General features: G+C 35.8%; 3 protein-coding genes across 5 annotated transcripts in view; 1 reads left to right on the forward strand and 2 right to left on the reverse strand.

Moving 5' to 3' along the window:
- LOC109850566 (copper transporter 6-like) lies at window positions 3,609-4,256 on the forward strand. The gene has a single exon (XM_020420596.1). It carries the CDS (start codon window positions 3,658-3,660, stop codon window positions 4,114-4,116), a length of 459 nt encoding a protein of 152 aa, XP_020276185.1. The 5' UTR covers window positions 3,609-3,657; the 3' UTR covers window positions 4,117-4,256.
- LOC109848474 (peptidyl-prolyl cis-trans isomerase PASTICCINO1) lies at window positions 5,368-17,731 on the reverse strand. Of its 3 annotated transcripts, none has more exons than XM_020417986.1 (21): window positions 17,624-17,731; window positions 17,251-17,339; window positions 17,015-17,099; window positions 15,599-15,668; window positions 14,561-14,658; window positions 14,346-14,468; window positions 12,953-12,985; window positions 12,647-12,705; window positions 11,437-11,518; window positions 9,813-9,971; window positions 9,470-9,527; window positions 8,853-9,001; window positions 8,420-8,517; window positions 8,270-8,339; window positions 7,542-7,601; window positions 7,276-7,332; window positions 6,883-6,951; window positions 6,623-6,700; window positions 6,286-6,387; window positions 6,103-6,174; window positions 5,368-6,001 (listed from the first exon to the last, which is right to left on the reverse strand). In XM_020417986.1, exons 2-21 carry the CDS (start codon window positions 17,319-17,321, stop codon window positions 5,729-5,731), a joined length of 1,866 nt encoding a protein of 621 aa, XP_020273575.1. In that variant the 5' UTR covers window positions 17,322-17,339; window positions 17,624-17,731; the 3' UTR covers window positions 5,368-5,728. The 3 variants fall into 3 exon arrangements, with proteins under 3 accessions (XP_020273575.1, XP_020273576.1, XP_020273574.1); XM_020417987.1 differs by having other exon boundaries at window positions 17,609-17,720; XM_020417985.1 differs by lacking the exon at window positions 17,624-17,731 and having other exon boundaries at window positions 17,251-17,593.
- Window positions 24,685-25,361, reverse strand: part of LOC109850295 — a 2,352-nt gene continuing 1,675 nt past the window's right edge. Inside the window, exon 6 of the mRNA XM_020420276.1 lies at window positions 24,685-24,778. Coding sequence (XP_020275865.1) covers window positions 24,685-24,778 — 94 coding nt within the window. The remainder of the gene's footprint in view (window positions 24,779-25,361) is intronic.

Genomic DNA, 25,361 nt, shown 5'->3' on the forward strand with positions numbered 1-25,361 from the left:
TAAAAGTTTCAAATTGCAGGATATGCTATTAACTTTTTTTTAATTGTTTTTTCTATTTGCTTGCATATTTAAAAAGCATGAATGGGATTGTGTGATGATTACGATCTTTTTCTTTTGCTTTTTGTTTTTTTGGATGGTCTATCGTTGCGATCTTTTGATTGATTTGGAAAGACAGAAACAAAAGAATCTTCAAGACAAAGATCTCTACAGTGTTAAAAGATCATTCAAAATTCTAGCCTACTTGTTGAATTTTAACTCTCCCCACCAGCAACGCCATAGTTTTTCCCCCTTCTTCTTCTTTCTATAATTTGTATCCTCTACCTAGTTCTATCCAAACGGGTTGGTCTGGGCCGGGCAAAATGCGTTGTTCGGACCCGGATCCGGGGTGCCCGGGCCAGATTCGGGTCTTGATTCGGGGCAAGCTCCAAGCCGGCTCGGATTTTTTTGTATTTTTTTGTATTTTTTGTATTTTTTGTATTTTGTATTTTTGTAATTTTTTTGCTAGAATTTAATTTAAAAAATTAGATTAATCTTATCATATTTATATAAGTATGTATTTAGTATATACTTACATATTAGTATATAGCTATAGCTATATATTATATGTAATTATATATAAGTATACATTAATGACCAAATCATACTATAATTATATATATAGTATGCATTAGAAATATATATGTAAGTATATAAAAGTATATATTAATGACAATGTACACTTTAAAATATATATAACTATACATTAATAACCATATTATACTATAATTATATATAAAAATAAAAAAATATATATAATATGTATATAATTAAAAACCGGGCTGGGCCGGCTTCACCACCTTGGTCGGGACCGGGCCCGGAGCCCTGTCAGCATGGATCCGGACGCGAAGCCCATTTGGACACCTCTACCCCTACCATTTTTACCATTTATATTAATAAAATGCTCTAAGGCCCTTATTTTAAAAAGAAAACAATTAAAAGCATGAAGAATATTACAGTGATTCACGAAAAAGAAGAGAATTTACTGGAAAATACAAAATTCTTAAGAGATCAGAATGTAATTCAAACCAAACAAAGGGAAATCGTAAAAAATCTCACAAGGCATCCGAACGTCATATAAATGCCTTCTAATGAATAGTTCTCGCACGAATCTGTCGATTGCGCGCGTTAATGGATTGGACCGGGCCTTATATTAAGACTTCAAGGAGGCCTATACAGGCTGGACTTTTACTTGTGGATATCTCTTTCACAAAGAGATGGAATACGCTTAATTACACGGGCTCTTGTATTGATTAGACTATTAACTCTCACATCCCCCCCCTTTCCTTTTTCATTAAAAAAGTTTTGTTTTCTTGCATGTGGAATAAAGTATGAATTTTGACATTGAATATTGAAAAAATATATGTTTAGAAACGGATAGGATTAATTTCTAGAAAAACTCTTCTTCTATCATATTCCTTCTCATATAGTTTTCCGTGAGCATTTTCATTAAATCATTCATAAGAGGCCTCACTTAAAAGTGAAAGCATCACATTCCGATTAAAATATAATGTACTAAAAAGAACATTTATATACCATTGCTAGGTTGTTGCTTCCTCTTTAATTCACCAAAATAGAAGACGAAAAAGGAAATAATCCGTTCTCAAGTGACGTTCTTCGATTCACGCATGACGTGTTTAATTTCTCTAATATCAAACGTTAAAAAAATAACTCAATATCAGGCTACAACTTTTATCTAAAACTATAGGCAATATAATAACGAAAGAAGATCACGACGTGCGTCGCATTTTACTTTTTTTTTTGTTTTTATATAAAATATAATTTCCCCTCTTGTTTTACCTTTTGCAATTTGGAGCTGGATACTGGATCCTAACTAAATACCACTAATCTATATATACCTTAACCCATCCTCCAAGGATTGCATATTTTATAGCTAGAGGGGGTCGCTTTTAAATCACCAAAACTTCGTCGTCATATTCATGGGATCCACCGTCTGCACAAAATAAACAAATGATAACAAAATTAAATTAAATTAAAAAGGCCAGCAAAGATTTCGTCTACGTCGTTGCTGTTGGAAACATAACATACAATGCAGCGAAAAATTGCATATCATGTAGATTAATCGAAATTAATAAAATCTAGAAAAATACCTGAAACGATTTCTGAATTTCTTTGATAATCCATCCCAAGATCAAAACAAAATAGCTTCCTCAAGAGAAAAAGCCTCCAACTGAAATCCACTCGTCACCGAAGAGGAACAATACTGAAAGATAGGTTCTCAAAATCTATTTCTTTTTCTCATATTTTTTCAAGGCTTCATATGAACCCTATATATAGGATTTGGACCTTCCTTATAGATTTCAATTTTAAAACAATTCTTAATTGTTTAAAACTCTATCCATAACATTTAAAGATAGAATATTATTTCCATAACAATTAGGATAGAAATAGAATTGTATTGCATATAAACCTCTTCTAATGACATTAGTGAGAACCAATTATTAATCAAATTAATAATTTTAATTTAACAATCAAATCCCTATAGACCAACTGTTCATAAAAGCTTCTCCATAATATGAGATTAAATATTTGTGAATAATATTATCTTACATTCAGTCCCCTCCAGTATCAATTTATTTTATGAAACTTTATTGAGCAGGACGAATCACCTATTTGCTCAATCCTAAAATTGCAATCCCATGAACATAAATAAAAAATTATTTTGAAACATTAAAATATTTTATTTTATAAGAAAATAATTTTAGAAAAATAATTTCAAAAAAATCACCCGTCAACGGGAATTTAATATCTTCACGGGATATGCATAATAAATTAACTCATAAAAATGAGTATACTGGATCCTATCTAGATATCCATCATTTTCCTAAATGAAATCTAATAACCCAACATTTTAGGTTGTATAGCACTTGTAAAACAAGCTTAACCATCATATCAAAGTATTAGATTATCAAATCGAAAATGATAATATCATCAAGTCTAAGGGACCATGTAACAATTCGAATTCTCCATCTCTTAGGTGACTCATCCTAGAGAATCCAAATAAGGTCTTGTACTACACATATCAAATATGCGCTTATGACATACACCCAGGGAATCTTCATTCCCGATAGCTGAGATCAACCATCACATCTCATATGTCGTTGTCATGCATAATAACCTGTTATAACAAAGCTATCATTTACTAGTTATAAGTTAAGCACAAATTTAAGAAATCTCTGAATTAGATCATATCTCCAAGCAAGTGACCATCACAGTACATGATCTAACAAAATAATCTCTAAGAATGATATAACAATTATATAAAAGATACCAAACAACATGTGCAAATTATAAAGATAAACTTAATTAATATTCAATAAAAAATGTATTGGATGTTTAAGGGCATATAACACTACTCTAGCAGTTGCATGCGCAAATTTACGAACAAAACCCTACACGTAAAAATTTACAATTCTTGTAAGCTGTGGTTCATCCTATCACTCTCAAACCAGATGTCCGTTCCCAAAACGGCATCGGCCTGCTCATGAGCGTATTTATATATACTAGCTACTCTCAACATGGATCAAAACTTTATGAGACAAATACAAATTCTCTCTTAATTTACCCCTCAAAAACTTGGCTACGTACAAATTCACTCCCATGGAAACCACGATGTACAACAGCACGGGCACGGGCACGATGGACATGAGCAGCAAGATGATGCACATGACATTCTTCTGGGGCAGCCACGTGGACATCCTCTTCTCCGGCTGGCCGGGGGACCATGGTGTCGGCATGTACCTCCTCGCTCTCCTGCTCGTCTTCCTCGCTTCCTTCCTCGTCGAGTGCTGCTCCTACGCTCCCGTCGCTCGTCCACGGCAAGGAATATTTCACAGGGGGCTGACGTCGACGGTGCTGGTAGTTTTGAGGACCGGGCTCTCTTATCTGGTGATGCTCGCCGTCATGTCATTTAACGTTGGGGTGCTTATTGTAGCGATCGCTGGACATGGTGTCGGGTTTCTCGTGTTCGGCAGCGGTTTTGTGCCAAAATTGTCGCCGGTGAATGTTGGGGTCCAGCCTGGTGATCAGCAGACGGCGGTTCCTCCGATGAAATGTTAAAATAGACATCGTGGGTTATGTCGTGGATGTTTATTACTACATGTTAATGTCGGATCATGATTTATACGTGAATGTGTTTGATCATTAATTCCTTTTTTCCCATGCATGTATCGTATTTTCATTACTACCGAATTTAGATATTCTGCCTACCATAAGAGAAATTACGTAAAGTTACCGGTTATTTATTTGTATCCGGATCTCCATTGTATAAATAAATAATAAAGAGATCACTACATGAACCTTAATTGTCAAATATTTGGGGGATGGTTGAGATCGATTGTTCTTCTTGAGCGCAAAACAGATATAATCAACTATAAATGACAAATATTTTAGGACTGAAGAAGTACACTTGCAACTGCTTATCTACTGCAAGGATACCGATCCAACATCGATCTTCTACCTACAGTTAAAAGATTATGAGTTATCTATGCGCATGATTACGTTGTAGACAGTCCAATTTAATTTCTCTAGATTTTTACCCAGTGGTTTCATGTAACTAGTGCAATAATCGCAATAATTAATGTTAATTAAATTCGATACATCATTATAGATGGTAGCTTCTTCCTCAGTCATCCTTTTTTTAATATGAAAATCGTATTTGACAGACCAATCTTCTATAAAAATCGCATTGGATGCATCATTATAGATGGTAGATTGAATATAACATGCTCTTAACTAAAAAACTAGAACTCCACCGCAAGGGAAAACAAATATTTCTTCATACAGTTGTACCTATCAAGTTTCCTAGGGAACCATATATTTTAGGACAAATTTTTAAAGTAGATCTTTTCAAAAATCAAATTATCAATTTAGACCTACTTGCAAAATACTTATCAAAATCGGCTTAGTTTCAGCCACGCCATCAAAATTAGATCGGTTTTAATAAAAAATATATTTCCGAACTTCACGGAATTGGTAATCTCGTGAGTTAAATTGTGTATCAAATTCCCTAAGATTCCCAATCTCGTAGAGTTTGCGATTTTTTTCCAAAATTAACCTATTTTCTAAAATAATTATCAAAATCGACTTAATTTCAGTCAACGAGACGGAAAATAAACCTATTTTGATAAATATTATGGGACTACGTTTATTTTGATAACTTTGTTTGCAGTCGGTCTAATTCAAAAATTTGTCCCATACTTGACTGCGAGCATCAATCCTATCAACTCTTTTTTTCCCCCTCCCCTTTTGCTTTAGATAACAGAGCGGAAAACACTACGAACACTTTTTTCCTTTGCTTAGGCAACGAAGTGGGAAACAAAGCTCCAGAATAAATAAAACATATAGTCCAAAATTCAAGCACGGAAAGTCCAAAGGCCTGACAATGCCAACCTCATCAACAAGAAATGACAACTCCGAAACTAATGAATTTCCGCAAATCGCACTTTCGAAACGAACCATGAGGGAATTTGCATTCCCTGATCACGACGTGATTCTAGATGCATATCGCGCGCTGAAATTGGTCTATTCTAAAAATAAAAAAAAGTAGCGAATAATTACTCGACCTTTTTTAGGCAAATGTAATGTCAAGCTCACAGCCTACAGAGAGTAAACTTTTTTTCTTTCTCTATTTCTGGGGTAGTCATCTCCATCGTTCACGTAGCCATAAGCATCACAATATCGTGCACTTGTTCAATCCAAGAGCCGTAAAGATTCTTCTGCCCGAGGGCCAGAGGCCAGCAAACAACCCTCTCTTTTTTTCTTCGAAATCAAGTGTTCCACCTCGACCTACTTGTGCACCCTTACGCTGCCTTAACCCACCAACTTCTTGGTTCTGCTCAATAGAAGCCTGGCTTTCTCCCGGTTCTGTTTCCACTTCAGAAATTTCTCCCGGTTTCCTATCGAATAGTCCTTTGAACTGCTTCCTAGCCATCTTCTCTATCTCCTGCTCATGCGTCAATAAAACGTCATAAAAAATTCTATATAACTTAGTGGCAACTTCATAAAAACTTGGTAATAAGAGTGCAATTGGGTTGTCATTTTGACCTGCTCCTTTTGCTTTAGCTTGAGAAGAGCAGCATTTGCATCAGGCTCTGAAGACTTGTCAATGCTAATCATCTGGAATGTCGAGTGCAGGCATATTCAGTCACCAATTGCAGTCTATATGTACCCAAAGCAAGTACACTGAATGGTTTATAAGAATTGGCAGATGTTATAAATTGAATAAACCTTATTAAAATCTTTCCTTGCTTCATCAAAATCTCCCACTAACATGTAGGACGTGCCACGTCGATATAAAGCTTTGACATGTACAGGATTTGCATCTAGTACCTGTCCAAAATCACAGAATTAACAGATAAAACATAAAAACATAAAAATTATGAAAATACCTCCAAACAAAATATGACCATGAGATCCAACACTGGCAATAGGAAGCACAAGAATAACTTAGTGACATGAATTATACATGAACGAAGACTTCAGCAAAGGTATAGGAATAGATATGTTTCTCCGAATATATCCAATATCAACAAATGCAAGATATACTCTTACAATATAAGTATACCTTGTTACACACGTCAATTGACTTCCTGTATTCACCCATTTTCTGCAAGCAGGCCGCCACGTTTAAGTGCAATGAGTTCTGTAAGCATTACAAAATTAGATACTTTGTAGGGAACACAGCAACTAACTATAGAAGAGCATGCACATTGAACCGGAGCAGGAAAATGTAATCAAGTATAATCAAGTCACCACATAATTGAAACTAAAGTGATCTTGAAGCTTGCAAAAAGAATTTCTACCCAGATTACCGGACAAACTTACTCTTGAATTCAGAAAGATTTTGCCCTGCTCATCATCCTGGGGGTTCACATGGTTATATTCCCGAAGAACCTGGTGAAGAATCGCTAGAATAAATCGTAAAAATGGAACAATGTGTTTCCTCAATAAAGAAAATGGCTTTACTGTTTATTAAATACCCGAAGAACCCGGTGAAGAATTGCTAGAATAGATCATAGAAATGGAACAATATTTTTCATCAATAAAGAACATGGCTTTCCCGTTTATTAAATATACATATAACTGAGAACTTAAAATTTTGGTCGCAGATTATTTTTTCGGTACTTCAGAAAGTTGTAGTTACCCAGTATAAGGTACAACAAATAGTTTTATGGTTGAGATTACTAGAGCAACATATAAAGAAGATAGAAATCATGCCTTCTCATACTTCGCCTTAGCAAGTTCATATTTTCCCTCTTTGAATAGCCTGTTACCCTGAAAAGTATACAACATGACAAAAACCCTCATTCAACTGTTCTTATTAACATTTTTTGTCGTCACAACTACTAGCTATGTCGTATGGACACAGCATGGATATGAAGATGATTACAATACTGTATGCCGACGCATACTGAATTCTAAAAAGTGCACATAACAGATGCATAAAGTCAAGCAAAAAATAGAATTCTGATTTAATATCATACTGTGTTCTTTATCTTGTCCGCTTCCTCCATTATACTCTGAAAGTTCAAACCTGTCCAGTCCTGTATTTTAGATTAAAACCATGCAAATTTTAAGGAGACTATATGAATTTTCAAAAGAAACGTGTTTTCAAGAATTTCTTATAGCTTATTTGTGGGACAATAAGTAATCTGATATTTTCAAGCGTTCAACTCAACCAAATGAATTCATTAATTTCCTTCAGTTTATGAGGGCAAAGCTAAGTAATACTACAGTACACTATAGTTGACATCTAAAAGTTAAGTACTGCACAAATATATTCTGTAACTTTACCCGTTCAGTAATTTTCTTGATAGAAAAAATTTAAGTATCATTTGTGCATGCAAAATTAACTCAAATATTTGTTCTAACAGAAGAAATTCAACAATACAGCAACAAGGCAGTTCATATGCAATGTGGAAGGAAAATCTAACTTCACGAACATAACTTTAGACTTATCAGTTCTTTTAAGATTTTCAAATTGGAAGGCAAGAACAAGATGGAAGAGAAAAGACAAGAAAGAAAATATGATCGGCATAGTACAGGGAGTGACATGGACTTAATCATATAAATGCTAAGCAGTTTAAAATGACTGCAAAGCTCATTAATCCATTCTGGGTTCAAACTTGTTGCAGTAGGACAACAGGGCATTCTTATAGAGGATAATGTATCACAAGGATCTCAAACCTCCAAGACACTAGCAAAGGCTTACCTTTGGCATTTCAAAGCCAAGTAGCTCAATTTCCCATTTAACATAAGCACCCTCAGGAACTTCAGCAGGCCTGCTAATTAAAGAAATTTGTTAAAATTCTAGTCAGGTACTCCTTAAATCCAATCCTAATTATTCTTTAAAAAGTTAAACCTTTCAAATTTATCATATGCATAATCTGGCGGGCATGTCACAACAGCAACTTCTCCGGGAAGCATCAAACGGATACACATCTCAAGTCCCTCAGGTACCTGCAGAGGAACTCATATATACGAAAAGGTAAATAAAAATTGAAGGAAGAAAGAAATCGAGACAGACTGCATTGTCAGATGATACATTTAAAAGAACTAGAAACCAAACAATAATAACTTGTAACATAGGTTGTTTATTGGTTTTTCGTGGTGCAAAGATTCTTAGTTCTCATAGCCAGATATTTCCAAATCATCCAAATTTGCCATTACAAGCCTTTCAGTAACAGTGGCAGTTACTGTTGTAATCAGAAAATAAGCATGCAAGCCTCACACTAAATATTCAACTCCTTTCTTTTAGATTAGAAACAGATAAGGAGGTCAAGGGAGATACTTACAAGCCCTTCTCCAGAACTGAACTCCAAAGGCTCGCCATGGTTGTCAACCTTCGTATCATAAAATATAGTTTCTTCTTCATCAAGAAGCATTGCTTTGTAATGCACCCTCAGTAAGCTATCATGAAGAGGGCAATCCATAGGAAACTCGCCTAATTATTTCTAAAAAGTTAGAAAATTTACCAAATGCAGCGTACACAGAAAAAAATAAAGTAAAATGTTATAGCTAAATCCAGAACAGTGTATGTGTCTTCAAATATTAGTCAGCCTAAATTCATGTCTTCAAAAATAAAGTAAAATTTACCAAATGCATGTGCACATTATGCAAACATCAGTCAGCCTAAATTCATAGATAAAGTATGATGCAATCATCAGAGATTTGAATATATACAGCAAATATTATACACTGTGGTATGATTTTCAAAATGATAGCTCTTCATGGCAACTACATAATAACCAATAAGATAGTAAAAATGAAAGAAAAAGAAGAAGAAGTCCATATTAAACCTGTATTTTTATAGTAGAATATAACATTCAGCAATAGAACATACAAGGACCTAAAGAAAATAATCCCAACAACAAGTTTATTAAAATCAAAGTTCATAGGAATATGAGATTACCTCTTCCATCAAGCACACGGCGCTTTATAAGACGCCCATCACCAAGCACGTCTCGCACCTATCATTTCAGAATTTCAAATTTTAGATTAGATAGTATTGCAGAAGAAGTAATAACAGAAGATGATCCACCACTGAGTATCATAAGCTTCATATTAAGAAAAGGAGACATTATCTTTTATTTAGATTCCTGAATGAAAAATTAGGCGGAAACAATGATTGCACATAAATGGAAACTAAAGAAACGAGCAACTTAGACTACTAAAGCATATACCCTCACCCATAAAGACTAAACAACTATCTTGGCACAATCAATTATCAACTACTATATTTATGTTCTGCATACCTGAACAAAATGAACCAGCTCCACCTCAAATTCAACCTCTTCCACGCCTTCTACCATTGGCATCAAAGGAGATCCCGTCAAGTAGCTGTGACTAACAAAAATTACTGCCTTCTCTCCTCGTGTCATTGTCCCAACTGCCATTTCAAGTCCTTTTGGTACCTAAACTAAATATATCAAGAATAAAAGGCATGTGAAGAAGGAAAAATTATTGCAACAGTAGCAACCAAACTTGAATAATTAAACTAAATTGTATTCAGCTCAACAACAATCAATCAGTCGCAGAAGTCAAGTCACAAAAACAATGCAGCCTAATCAGATCTGCAAAATGTACTATAACTCAGGAGGCGAGCAAACACCTACTTAAAATGTCAGAAGCAATTACTCTAAAGTCTAATTGTCTTTATAACTCCTACTATCTAACCACTCCTATTAAGCAGTGTCAAATAAAATCTACCGTCACAAAAAGAACTTGAATGTGAAAAACAAAATTCCGTACGCCAAAATTGGCTGTCTGGGGAATTAAATCATTTGATAATTAAAACATCATGAAACATGCTCCACGTATGGAAAATTTAAGTTAGCTATGTATCTGTTATCAAACTCGTTACATTCCAAATTGACTTTGCATTACCCGTTCCGCATACCAGGTCCGCTAGTAGTATAACACTTAAAGAGTAACATATCACCTGCTTCGAATTACTTACACCAGAACTTAGTAAAGCATGGGCAAGTATGTTGGCTGAGATCATGACACTTACTAGCCTAGACCACAAGAAAGGGGGAAAAAGAAAACGGTTGACACAGTTCCATGCTTAATAGTTTTTATAGCTCTAAGAATTTTGTGAAAATTTAAATTGTTATTACACTGCCAAAGAGACATTTATCTTAAATCTTCAGGGTCAACTACATGAATCCTTGTTCCCCAGCTAGGTATCTTATGGGTTAGCTCCTTACTGTTTGAACTATCTAATGAATGATATCTAAGTTTAAATCTACTTGAGCTTTTGACGGACTAAGACTCCATGTCAAGTACAAAAAAAAAAGACCAATGCACATTTTGAAATCATATGCATTTTACATATTCAAAAAGTTAATTACTTCTTACACAACACTCCGATGATGGTTTGGTTCTAAAAAGATGTTGAACAGATCAAATTTAAAGCAATCTAATTTATTTTCCTATTTTAGTTCATCTTTAAAATACAGTAATCATGAAACCATAGGTACCTTCCATAAAAATGCTCAACTTATAAATATCTAGTTTGGTAGAGAAATATGCAATGGTTTGATCCATCATAAACAACACCTATAGTCCAATACAAGTGCAAAATATATGTATTCTTTTCCACTTACTGCATGGTGCTTACATCTTGATTCCATTTCGTTGCTTAACTTAATCTTATGATGAAGTCTGATCGAAACTTCTACCATATATTAAATTTGATCTACTGAACCAACAATCAGGAAATTCTTGTAGAGTCCTTTCCAGGCTAATAATCAGGAAATAAATATTTAAGTACGTAGATTTCTCTCTTTTTTCCTGTTCCACTTGCTTTTTGGTGTGATTTGCACATGCCTGGTACAATAGTAAAAAACAAACAACTGCAAAGACTGGAGTACCAACCTCTGATTTACCAAATGTAAAGCAATAAGGTTCAGCTTTCTGTGGCAGAATCACCTTTCCGCTAACAGCTTTTGCAACAATCCTGGAAAATCAAAAAAATCAGGTTTGTACTCAAAACTATGTATATCAAAATTATAAAGTGCTGTGTACTGAAGTTATGCATACAATCAGATGGAAATCAGATTTATAGAAGCATATTGTTTACTATCAAGGTTTTGAAATTAGAAATATTGGTCCCTCTTGTAGCTACGGTATCAGCCAGATTACTAGTTTTGCAGTCTATCATTGGGTATGGAAATATCAGATTTCTGTATTGATGGCCTTCAAATAAAAAGGGAGGTTAAAATTGTTTGTCACAATAAGATTTAACATCACTTTAAATGTTGGTGTACTATATGTTGTTCTTTATGGCATGATTGTTCAGTTATAAAAGTGATAATATAACATGTAAAGAGTATTCAAAACTTCATTTTGACCACCCCACCTTATTACAGAGATGGTTCACACGAGTTGGGAAAACAAAATGGCGTGTCAACTTGTGTTACTGTAACTAGGTCTAAAGATTTTCCAAAACACTGCTGGCAGCAAGATAAAAGAATAAAAAGAACGGGAAAAAATGGAAATCTAGAGAACAAGGAAGAAAAGAAAAGAAGTGTGAGGAGGAAATTTAGAAAAAAAAAAAAGGAAAGAAAGGGGGGAAACAGAGGAAAACACAAAGAGAGCTTATACTTTTAGCCTGCCGAGTTTTCAAATCACAAACTTTCAGGTTTAACTGATAGAGAGAAATTTAGGTACCTATGTCTGTCTTGCATCCAGCCCTCTAACCTGTTTACTAAGTAGATTAGGCGGGGTAAGTAGAGGTACCCATTTATCTCCGGGTATGGGTAAGGGGGAGGATACTTCACCTATTTAGCGAATGGTTCTTGTAGAATCGCCTCATGGGGAATGTGTCAAATTCCGTTGACCCAAGCCCAACTTACCCATTTGCCATCCTAGATGAGTGTATACATTACAACACAAGAATGAAAATTTACACTTATATGATGACTTACAAATATAAGATTTCATGTTGGTACAACAGTCTAAATTTAGACGAGCATGCATGCCGAATGCGACTTATGACGTATAATCAATGCAGTGAACTAAGTATAAGAAATTTATCTAGAAAGATAGGCACACAAAAAGGGGGTGAACAGAAAAGGGTATTCACCTGGATATTACTTCATAAGGTTCTCTCGGGCATTCCCATCCTTGGCCTTCAGTAATTGTCTAAATAGACACAAATATATTTAGAACGTTTTAAAGCCACATCAAAATTGATGATATTTCACAAGCATGCATCTTCAATATGCATCATATTTAGGATGTAAACAAACTTGAGTGGAAGGATGACCAATGTATCAAATGAGGGCAAAACAAAGGTATGGGGCAGTGCATTTATAAAGTCACTTGTGAGGGACCACCTACACATTCTATAGAGGTGTTAAACAAACTGATTCTTAAAAGCTCAAAATACCTTCTTCACAATTCCCAAGTCCTCAGTGATAACCTGTAAGAACCAGCAAACAGGTTAACTGGTTCCGAAAGACACATATTAGAGTAAAGGGAAAATAAACAGCATGGCTAATATTAGAATAATACTATACATGCTCATTAATAACATGCATAAGAGCTCATTGTCCTTTTGATCCCAACTGAAATTTACCTTTTTCTTTCCTGCAATGTAGAAGTATTGCATCGCAATGATGTTTTCAGAACTGTTAAGTATGGTATTCAGGCCAACAAGTACAAATGTCGCATGCAGAAAAAATGTATAACTATTTGTTTTCTGGTCGGCAATAACTTGTTAAGTACTAAAGGTCAGCAACATACATACGTTTTTACAGCAGTGGCAACAAAAACTTATCCTATTCTTGGTGATCCCTGATCATCCACGGAATCCAACAAAATTTATCCAGACGATCAGCTAACTTACGAAAAGCCTTGTCCTCCTATTTATCTGGAGTTGAGTTTTAAACCCCCGGACTTTACAGCATTGAACATCTTAGCCTGTTGAGAACTCTGTTATGCTATTCTCCTATTCATCTTAGGTCAGCTACATGTTTTATGGATTTATACATGAGAGGGTGGAATTAGAAGACAATGAACAAAAATCACTACGGTCTCTGTGCTACAAGCTAAATTGGTGAAATAACCAATTAGAGTATGAATACAGAATATCAGGATGAAACAGGAAAACAGAAAATAGTGATGGGTAGGAAATAGGAATAGAATGCTGGTGAGAAAAGAATGGCAACAGACTAGTATTATTCAAGCTAGTAATTAGCAGAAGGGTACAATTACTACTTACACACCAGAGAAGGATTACATAATAACATCAGAAGAAGGGATACAAAACATATGGATGTTTCTCAAAACATACCATGGGAAAAAATTTATTAAGTCAATCAACAGTAGACATTGGTTAAATTAGTAATGGATATCCCAAGGTCCATATAGTTCATGAATATGGAGTAAAAGTTTATTGCCTTCCCCCACAAAAACATGATGAGCTTGAAATTATATACTTAACTAACAGACATGTAGGAGCAAGCAAAATGTATGCAGAAACAATACCTAATATGTTAATGTTGTGCATTTAATATGACATGCATCAGACAAATGACTGCAAAAATACTAAAAATACAATTCTTTATCACAAAAGCTTGTGACACGTGAAAATCGAGATTAATTCAACAGATGCCACCACTACAGCCATATATTGCAGATTAAAACCAGGACTAATAATACAGTAAACAAATCAAATAGATCATTTTCATAACAGCATAAAATAAGAGGAATTCACCTAAGCAGATCTTAAGATATTAAAAGTAGTATTACAAATGCAGTATATGCACACGCATTCTTGCCTTGGCTTTAGAAAATTCCAGCATCTCAATCTCAAAATGAAGTTCATCATCGACAGGAAAGTCCTCTGGTGCTCTAACAGGACAATCATCCTCAGCATAGTGTATCTCAGGTTTCATCTTGAACTGTTAAATTCAAGGATGTTAGAGTAGCAAAGAAGTAATGAATGTTATAACCCTTTCCTGTATGAATGGATTAAACAACTCTAAAGTAATACCAATGCCACTTCACCCTTCAACATGGTGGGAATGCCTTCAGAAAGTCCGAGTATCATGTTGCTCTTCCCCAAGACTTGTCTGATAGGATAACCCTTTCCTGTGTCGTTAAATTAACAGCAAAGTCTAGTAAATCTCTCAACAATCTTAGCTGAAAACTATAATTACTGCCATCAGGTTGCCGTGGCAAGCTACCTACAGAGTCACACCTCCGTTAAAGATATTGAAAATAGTCATATATTAAATCCATACAGGATGGAACAACATAATTGACCATTTGATGATAGTACAGTCTTTTCTTATCCTCTGATTTTCATCTGACACATGTTGGCTAATTTTTACAGCTTCAAAAGCTCTGCTCATTGGAAAGTGTTTACCTTAAGCATATTGAATAACTACTGGAGAGAAAAAAAAAATACTTTAGTCATTAACATTATTAGTCAATCGAAGGGTTCGCACTTTGCGTTTCTTTTTAACTTTTTTTTTTTCGCTGGCAAGAGCTGACTAAGCTATTTGGATGACCGTCCAATCCTATATGAACTATGATCCCAGATGCACGATGTACTTTCAACAACCTGGTACAGTCACAAAAGCCTATCACTTTTGCAAGTAAAGATAATGGCAGAAGCACACTAGGATAATAGACCAAAAATATTGAAGCAGAACAAGATAACAACGAGATTGCAAGAGTACTGAGTTTCAGTAGCTGGTCAAAGTTTCGGGAGGTCAATTTATGGCCCAAGTTCCTAAAGCAAAGAACCAAAGAACCAGATGACTTGCATGATAAATGTGACAAACTTCAGCATTTAGATTGTGCATAGTCATCCGTTTCAGAGATCATAGGGTGTATAGAAAAGCATATTATGCTTATCTGTTTTATAATACTCCATATTTTTTGGGATGCTATTTAATTGGTTCTCTCATATACTCATCCAAACATCAAATTAAAACAAATGAATTTACATATATCAGAGGAAAGGCATAGAGAAAATAATAAATTCATCACTATATAAGACCTAAGAGATAATAATGAGACTCACCTCCATGTTCAGACTTGGTGCAGTGAACAATAACTCCTTCTAGTGTTCGAATAGTACAATGATATATAACCTGTAAAACAACGTTCAGAGGTATCAATTTACAAACAAGTATACATCAGCAAGCAAAATAGAGGCTGTTATCAGTTTAGAAACTTGCACGAACTTGCAAGCATAAATACATTATTGTACATCGAAATATATCTCAAAAAAATCCAGAAAATCAATCATATGCTAATATTCTAATGCAAATGCCCATCTACTATATCATCAACAAGGGTAAATTGGATTGCTGGTCATTGTGCTTATCTCATAATTGGACGTTCATGCCTATGCTTTATTGCTTGCATTACTGGTCATCTAATTAAAATACCAATTGGACCACTAACCACTTATAATGTTTTTCGTCAATTGATTAGCTGACATGGAAAAAATAAGGGAAAAATTGCAAAATAGACTGTTTTTGCTAATTATTTAGCAAAATAGACCGTTTTGCTAAATAATTAGCAGCTAATTATTTAGCAAAATAGACCGTTTTGCTAAATAATTAGCAAAATAGACCTCTTTTTGGCCAACAGGCCAAAAAGAGGTCTATTTTGCAAAACAGCTCAGAAAACATATGGGACTAGTAGTCCCGTATGTTTTAATCACGGAATAGTGAAATTTTCTACTCAGAAAACATACGGGACTACTAGTCCCGTATGTTTTCTGAGTCACTAATCCGTGATTAGTTGGCTCTAAACATACGGGACTAGTAGTCCCGTATGTTTTCTGAGCCTTGTTTTTCAAAATCGACCTCTTTTTTTCAAAAGAGGTCTATTTTGCTAATTATTTTACAAAGTGGTCTATTTCGCTATATATTTTATAAAAATGGTCTATTTTGCAAATTTTCCCAAAAAAGAATTCTTGATCATCTGATATAACGGATTACTTTTTATGTGCGACATCTTGATCAGTTATGAAAATGAAATTTGTGACATATCTGGCAACTTGTATTGGGTAATGATGTAGCATTTGCATTTTGTTCTTGAAAATATTAACTTGTGACATATTGAGTAAACTGCATTGCTTGAAAATAAAATGAAAGTTTACAACTTAAATTGACAAAAAATGTTAGAAGTCACTAGCGATCCCATTAGTTACATGACCGGTCATCTAAGAAATTAAAACATAGGTATGAGCGTCCAATTATAAGATAAATATAGTGACCAATGATCAAATTAACCCCATCATAACTATTCAATTAAAGACATTTTTCTAAGGTTGGCTGGCATAAAATAAACATTATGACATTTCTCTTCCTTAATCAATTAACAAACGCCCAATAACAGTCTCTATTTTCATAATCAGAAATACTAAGTGCAAATTTCTCCGGTTTCGCATTTCAAAACTATACCAGATCTTTATTCAAAATTATACCTGATCTTTGTCAACAGGCTTTTCATCGCCGCCGCCATGTCTGACAACTGCTTTCATCAAACTTCCCGGTGTCACTTTTTTCCTCCTAAAGATCCAAACAAGAACAACAAATCTTAACCAACTGCCAGCTAATTTCTCAATAAAAAAATGAATCCATCGCTGTTCTTCACATCAAAACCTAACGCAATCAGTGATCCTACAGAGAGAAAGATGATGAAATATAAAAAAAAAAATACCTCTTCTCCTCTTCTTCCGACGGCTTCTTGCTCTTGGGGGCGTACTCTCGCTGCTCGGCTTCAACTGCCATCGCTAGTCGATTCTCGAACTAAAATTGGCGAAGAATTAAACGAAGTTTAGCTAAATTTTCTTAATTCTATAAGATGATCGAAACCCTAGATCGAAATTTTGGTGGCCGGAATCGTGGGACTTTAATAAGGGTCTGTTTGTTTCGAAGTAAAATGAGGAAAAGGAAAAGAAAATTGGGAAAGAAATAGGTTTCACTTGATTGGTTAGAGAGAAAGAAATATAAAAAGAAAATGAAAACAAAGGAATCCAAAAGAAGAAGAAGAAGAAAAACTCAAAAAAGATATTCACTTTAATTTTCCTCACCCTGACGCGGTGAAATGAGAGAAAAAAATGTCGGCCCGGGGCTCCGCTCGGGGACTTCTCTCCGTCCGTAGATCTATCCGCTTCGGCAACAAATTGGGCCGGCGCTAGTGACACGCGGGCCCCGCTATGAATAGCTGCTAAATAGTTCTTTTTGGGAACCTAATGGGCTGTTTGTTTGTTAAAAAATTGAGAAACCCCCGCCGCGTCAGATTTTAAGAAATTCCTCCATGCCACGTAGGTTTTTGGTTTCAACCGATTTTCAAATCATATGTTTGTTTCGTTTTGTGATTTAAAGAAATGAGGGTGTCACGTAGGATGTCACGTCAGATTTTTGAGAAAAAAGTGTTTTCGCAATAAAAACCTCTGAAAACAATTGGAAATGTCATTTTACTGAATTTTCAATTATTAAAAGCACGGTTAAAACGGTGACTCTAAATAAAAAAGATTATTTAATTATTGAAAACACTGTTACTATTGCGGCTGATTTCCATTTTTTTATGTTCAAACAAACACAAGAAATGGAAATTGAAACATTGTTACTATTGCTGCTAGATTTGTTTCTTATGTGACATGACGGTGACGTGACAGTGATTTCTTTGCGAAACAAACAAAAAAAATACGGGAAATATCGTCAAATCTCTTGAAATGAGTTGAGATGTGAGTTTTTCATTTCCTTTTTTTCAGAAAATAACCAAACAGCCCCCAAGAGAGGCCCTCGTGTGGGACAGGTGATTTGGGCTGGCGATCAGAGAAATTAAATAGGGTTAATTTTGATAAAAGCCTTCACTATTCTCCAGCTTAATTACCATATTCTTTGTAAAAAAAATGTTCCGGCCCATAATTTCTCTCTCAGTCAGTAAGTAAATCTCTCGTGCTGCTCGTTAGCGTCTTCTCGTGCTCTCGTCGTCACCACCGCAACCTCTCTACAACATTTCTCCTGTTTAGATATTGTGTGAGAGCCATCTAATTTAACAACCAAATTTAATCACACAATTTATTAAATAAATAGAAAAAATAACTAATCGAACAGCAACAAAATTCACACTTATATACTATTTATCTATCCAAGACTATGTCACGGGAACACTTCTACCAATTCTCATTTAGAAAAAGAAATTTAAAAAACTTACTAATAGAGATCATTTGTAATATAAGTTAATTATATTTTCTATCCAATTTTTATTGAATCATTATTTTATTTCCAGTTTTCTTTATAAATTTCTTCCTAACCAACCAACAAAAATAAATTTATTTTCTTTTCTTTTTCTTTTCCTTTCTTAATCCTTCCCTTTTCTTTTTCTTTTTCTTTTCCATTCCTTTACCTCAAACTAAACGTAGCCTAATAAGGGAATGGACGAGTAGTGAGTAGGAAATGCAGATGTCGACGTTGACGATCCCTATTGATTGAGGATTCTCGATGAAAAGATCATTATTGCTAACCGCTAATTGGGTGGTGTCCATAATAGTTAGAAAGGGGCCAAAGGGCAACTTAATTAAATATTTCTCGAACTTGGGCTAAAATTCAAACAAAGTGGGCCGACTTTCGACCCGGGAATGACAGGATGAAAATTGTATAGGCTTCTCTCTCTTCTTTTTTCTACCCAAGCATTCCATGTGTGAAATGTTCATATTTCTTGGGATGCTTCTCTTATGGGAATTTAGTGAGGAATTAAGAAGAGTTAACTCCATCTTAACCGGTCAAATACCAGAAAATTATGGTGAATAAAGTTAATTTTATATATTTTCCAAAATACGGATGGAACATCACCCAGCCCCGCGCCAAATATCAATAATTTGTTTACAATTAAAAGAGCAAAAAAGTTCATTTAGGGAGTTTATCTGCACAAATAGTGCTACAGATGGTCTATTCATAGTTGAGTCATAGTATAGGAGTCTATCTGTTATATCATAGAAGAAAATGCTAAGTAGAAAATACTCTTAAGAGAATGGCATGTGTCCCGATTTGCCAACTCAAACTTGATACACCAACCCGACCCAAGTCTCACAAGTACCGGCTCCCCCTCTTTAAAGCACTTTGAGAACCAAGGTGAAAAGTGTCCTCCCTCAGACCTTCTCAAGGAAACCGAGACGAAAGGAGTCCTCACCCGGGCTTTCTCTCAAAAGCCCAATACAAAATGCGTCCTCACTCAGGCTCTCTCGAAGGATCAAGATTAAAGGCGTCTTCACTCGGACCCGGTTGCGCATCTTGAACCATGAGGAAACCTATCTGCTTCATCTTTCTAAGCGACGTCAGCTAGTCACCGTCGCATTAGATGCATGGTCAGAGCCATAATTACTCCTCCACCGAAGTCATAATGAGTCCTTGGACCATTCTTGCATCTTAGTCATTCTGTTGTCTTAGTCATTCTGTTGTCATCGCATTAGGGCCTGTTTGTTTTACTAAAAAAAAAGAGAAATCAAAGAAATGGAAAACTATTAAAATGAAGAATTGGTTTGGGAGTGTTTGGTTGACTAAAAAAAGAAGGAAATCAAAAAAATGGAGATGAAATGATGTTAGTTGTCATATTATTATTGGATGATGTGAGTGATTTTTTAAGAAAACTAGTTTTGATGTTGTTTGGTTGGCGAAAAAAATAAGGAAATGAATTATAAGAAACCTATTTCCTGTAGTTTGTTGTTTTCTTTTGGTTTGGTTCATTCTTAAAAATAAGAAATGACATGAGATGATATGAGTTGTCATTGTATTATTGGGTGATGTGATCCAAGATTAAGAAAAGTGTTTTCACAACTTTTTGGGATGAAAACAAAGAAATGAAATGTTAATGAGATGAGGTGAATTATTATAATATTTTATTGGATGATGTGAATGATTTGAAATGATGAAAAGAGATGAGTTGAGTGATGTTTGGATGAAAATAATATTTTATTAGATGTGATGGATGAGTTGTTAGATGAAAATAATATTTTATTAGATGTGAAGGATGAGTGGTTAGATGAAAATAATATTTTATTAGATGATGTGGATGAGTTGTTAGATGAAAATAATATTTTATTGGATGTTGTGGGTGAGTTTTAGGGATGGAAATGGAGGAAATAGTACTTTTTGAGATTTTCACTTTTTCCATTTCCATTTATTGGTTTTTCTTGGTTTTTAGGAAATAACCAAACAGGCCCTTAGACGCAAGGATAACTTGGATCACCCACTGCCAATGTGTGAAAAGTGTCTGGTTGACTAAGTAAATTGCATAGACCTAACCAAAATTACCCAAGTACCGTTGTTGGTTCACTATAAGTAGGCAGATTATTTTCTAAACGAAGGCACAATATTCTCTACTATAGAAAACTACTTCTTTCATATACTTTTTTTCCCCTTAATATCATCGCTAGTTTGATCGTCAGAGGAACCACCGGAGAACTTAACTTCGACCCTCTAATGTTCCATATTTGCGCAGGAATATTCTTCTGTTCAAAGTGATCAGTCATCAAAGAGGACCGAGGGATCCTAACCTCTTCCAAATCCACTCCAATCCTCTTATTTAAGTTTCTGACATCATCAACTAAACCAAATAAATACTATCTGAGCATGCCCACCTATTTAATTCTTCTTTATTCAATAAGTAAACGGATTACCTAAACCATTCTCCTTGAGTATTCGTTCTAGACGGGTCTTATATACTAAGGGCAGGTTCCGTGGGCTTGGCCCAACAAGCTAAAAGAAGTTTTTGAGCGTAATATTTGAGGGTTCGAGTGGAAATAAAAACAAGAAAATTATGAAACGACGCAAAACAAGAGACCTATTCACCGAAGACCGCTCCAATCTCTCACAGGGATGCTTTTGCCCGTCTCCATGATTCGTGGCAACAATTCGCAGAATGGAAACAAGGAGCGTAATAATTAGAGAAGAAATGATAGAGAGAAACTCTAAGGCACACCATCAATCACACTCCCTCTCTCTCTACAGTGCAGGGGGCCCACATGTGATTTTTTTAAAAAAATCACATGTGGAGCTCCCTGTACTGTAAAGAGAGAGAGTATGGTTGGTGGTGTGCCTTAGAGTGTCCCTGTAGCGCCTCTCTAATTAGAGCGTGTAGAGGAGAGAGATGAGATGTCATCATCATCATCATCATCGTCTGCCCAACTCACTGCATCCCTAATTATTAACAAATTAAAAAAAAAAAACCTAAAGAACGAGGGACGACTAGTTCAACCCACTCCTCCTGGAAAGCGATGTAGCAGTTCACCGAACTTTGAAATTATGAAGTCACTGGTGTTCTCTTCACTGATTGGCGCTTTAACTTTTTGTGCCGTCGTAGTAACTGAGAGATCATGCGGTCAAGTTGCTGAGTGCGATTATATGTAACCGCGATATTTTAGAACAACTAGCTGAGGAGCACGTGCGTTGCATATGGTTGAATATTTTAATTATTTAAATTGATAAAAGTAGGAAAAAAAAAACAAAGTTGTTTGTGAGATTGATAGAAGTAAAACTTTAATAAACTTTTACCGAACCGAAGTAAAACTGCAAATTACAAACAACTTAAAAATATATTACAAAGAAGCAGTTGAGGAGAAACACTTGTACTTGAAGAATTGATTAACTACTTTTATTCTTTGAAAAATATTACAAAGAACAATATCATCAAGGTATGGTTGATCAGCATCCCCCGCATCATAAAAATAAAATTGAAAGCATGGAGAATTATTTTCTTGCGAAATTAGAGCAGTGAGAGTATGATATATTTCCATGTGTGCTCTAAATATAAAAATTCCTTTTTTTTCTTTGATGCAAGATCACTTTTTCCATTTTACTGTGACAAATAAATACATTTGCTACCGCATGTGCAACAAGACACGTTTTATTTACAAAATAGAATCCATTCATTTTCTACCCTCAATTTCAACGAAAAATCCGCCAAAAAAAAAAACAGCTGGTAGCCTAAAAGAAATGCTTGTGGCTACAATTATAACGGAATGAAATACTAATTACGGTGACCCTGTACAAAACGTCACTTACGTTGTGATCACAGGCTACAGCTGACCACAAACGATTCCAAAAATACCCACGACACACCACAAGCGGATTCGGATCACATCCACTGCTCAAAATTAAGTGGTGTACGTAGAGAGTAGAGACCCCTACCCTGCGTTTATACAAAACAGTTCATTTTCTTGGGATCGAACGATCCGATTCGTTTCAAAACCTAGCGATTACCGTGCCTACCGTCGACGAAACGGATTGAGGACCGGGATTAAAACAGAGCCGACCCCCCTCTGCGAGCTTGTACGCCGCTCTTGAACGAATTCGGTCCGTGATTTGAGAAAACAACGCGCGGGGCCCGGCCGGCCCGCACAATAAAACCCCGGTGCCGATGCGCGTGAACGAGAACAACGTCCCTTTCACTGATTTTATAGTTAAATAGTACGAACACCAGCATCTTCTCTCCTCCTTCCGCTTATTAATTAGCATACAGTTGGTAGCAGGACGCATAAATATAATCAACGTACGTGAAGCCATTAATTTCTGCTGCATCTATACTTTCTCCGTTGTACCGTGCCCACCAAATTCCCACTCGAATAAAGGATGAGACGACAGGTGTGGCTCTTCACGAGGACCACTTTTTTGTCTATTGAATATTGGGTATGAAGGTAAATTACTGGAATATGAAGTCGTAGTTAGTATCGGGTTCTGATCTAATTCTTTCTTAAACCAGAATCCGCTTTTATGGACAAACTTTAGCCTACAAAACTCTTGTCGCAAGATTCACGGCTTAATTTGAAACCTCTCATTCAGACAGCAGTCCAATCAAAACCCTGAGAATTCCATAGCAAAAGCATAAAAAGAGATGAAGACTAGTGTACGTACGTACTAAGAGTTGGTGTCAATCGTGTACTACACATTCATGTCACGGTTTTCATCTTGTTTGAGTCCAGGTCGGTCTCACAATAAAACCATCTGATCGATATTTCTCATTTGGTCTATATATATTCAGCAAGGAAGAAGCGAAGAAAGATAAATGTAATTGGATAAAACAGAATTGAATCGCTTACGGACCAGGGTATTTTTTATAACCTTGCCTTCCTTATTATGGTGTATTTTGCAACTTTTGCTCTGTTATGGTGTTTTTGGTCGTTAAATTTTGATCCCTTGTCAACAACAAGCAAATCTATCCCATTACACCCAATTCAGTCAACTCGACCCTTGGGAATGTCAGGGTCCTGATCTAGCCGACTCGTCGAGTCGACAACTCGCTGGGTCGGCTCGAATGGCGGTACTACTCGACACCCCTCGATACAAGCCAAAAAGCGACTTCGACCTCGGACCCCCCGCTGGCAGCATGTCGACATCGTATTAAATGTTTGACAGACGCTATAATTTCTCCATCCCCGTCACTATTTATGGCACATCAAACCATCAACACGCTCTATAGACGAGAACCTTATCATATAAATATATCCATCTTCGGCCGCATACTGCGTAATTGTATCCAAAAGTAGAAAAACAGAATTGAAGAGTTTTTGAGTTTAAAATTTGAGAGATCGGTCACAATCTTTATTGATTTAATAGTAGAACCATGATCTGGTTATATTCGAGCACGTAGGTAATCACAAAAATTGTTTGAAAAGCGATTAATTTTTCTACTCGCACTGATAGCAGATGAGCGAACCACTAAAAGTCCGCGCCGCACCCGACTCAACCACTCCGAATAATGGTCCCCCCATCGACATGCTCACGTGTTTGGTAGTCAAAACATCCAGCGGCAGGCCCAGCCCATTACGACTGCATGCCGGCTCTTTCAGCGATCTTCCCAATAAAAATCCAGGAAAAAGAGAAGAGATTACTCTTTACTCAACACTCCCACTCACACCGCAAACCACGCGACACCAGCTCGCAATCACGTGGGGGCCCCACCTTTACACTCCCCACAAACCACCGCCAGGGATCCCGACATTACAACCAAACAAATCATTTCAAGATTCTCCTAAATCATATTCTTAATCATCGCGCAGATTCCCAAAGCTTTTAGCTTATTATACGGGGATTAAGCGTCCCCAGTCAAAAAAGCCCAACCCGACCGATTAAAGAGAGAGAGAGAGCACGCCTAAAGAAAAAGGCCAACCAGGCCGGCAAACGAGGGCCCACGTTCCTTCACGCCGAAGCTACCTCCTCGCAACTCGCACGCCTTTGCAAGGGAGCTTGCAAAAACAGATAAATAAACAGAAATAAATAACGAAAAAAACAAAACAGAAGACCTTGCAAATAATTTCCTGCACAACAGCTCAACAGGCCAGAAACATCGATCACATTTATTTCCCCTTTCATTACAGCAGCAAGTAAAAACCAAACTTGCTGGCTTTTTGTTCATCCACCAAAGCCCACCACCACCAAAGCAACAACCGCCCATTTCACATTAGAGAGAGGTCCCACGAATAAAATAAAAAAATTAAAATACAGAACCTGATATCTTATCACGAAACTACCCCTCTCCCCCTAATCCCACCGAAAACAACAACAAGCTTTATTGATTAGCCCCCTGTTCCCCCTCGGTTGAAGCAAAACAAGCTTCCCCATTTTCTTCCAAAAATAACCATTACGCACAAAAAAAATCCTCCATCGCCCAAACAATTTCCTACTAAAACATTCATCACCACCCTGTATAGTATATAATAATTTCTCATCACTTCTTCCATAATTCTACATCTACTAATAGTAACCTAGCTAACTATATATCAAGGAAACGAAAGAAGAAGAAAAAAAAAAACCCCAACAAACAAGTTA

This window comes from Asparagus officinalis, chromosome 7, assembly GCF_001876935.1.
Source record: "Asparagus officinalis chromosome 7, Aspof.V1, whole genome shotgun sequence".
Lineage (NCBI taxonomy): Eukaryota > Viridiplantae > Streptophyta > Magnoliopsida > Asparagales > Asparagaceae > Asparagus > Asparagus officinalis.

Coding starts and splice junctions, on each gene's coding strand:
- LOC109848474 (XM_020417986.1), bottom strand. CDS start 17,321: ATGGCAGTTGAAGCCGAGCAGCGAGAGTACGCCCCCAAGAGCAAGAAG. Junction 15,669..17,014: donor AGCCTGTTGACAAAGATCAG/GTATAATTTTGA, acceptor GTTGTTTTACAG/GTTATATATCATTGTACTAT. Junction 6,175..6,285: donor CAAGGAAAGATTTTAATAAG/GTTTATTCAATT, acceptor TCGACATTCCAG/ATGATTAGCATTGACAAGTC.
- LOC109850566 (XM_020420596.1), top strand. CDS start 3,658: ATGGAAACCACGATGTACAACAGCACGGGCACGGGCACGATGGACATG.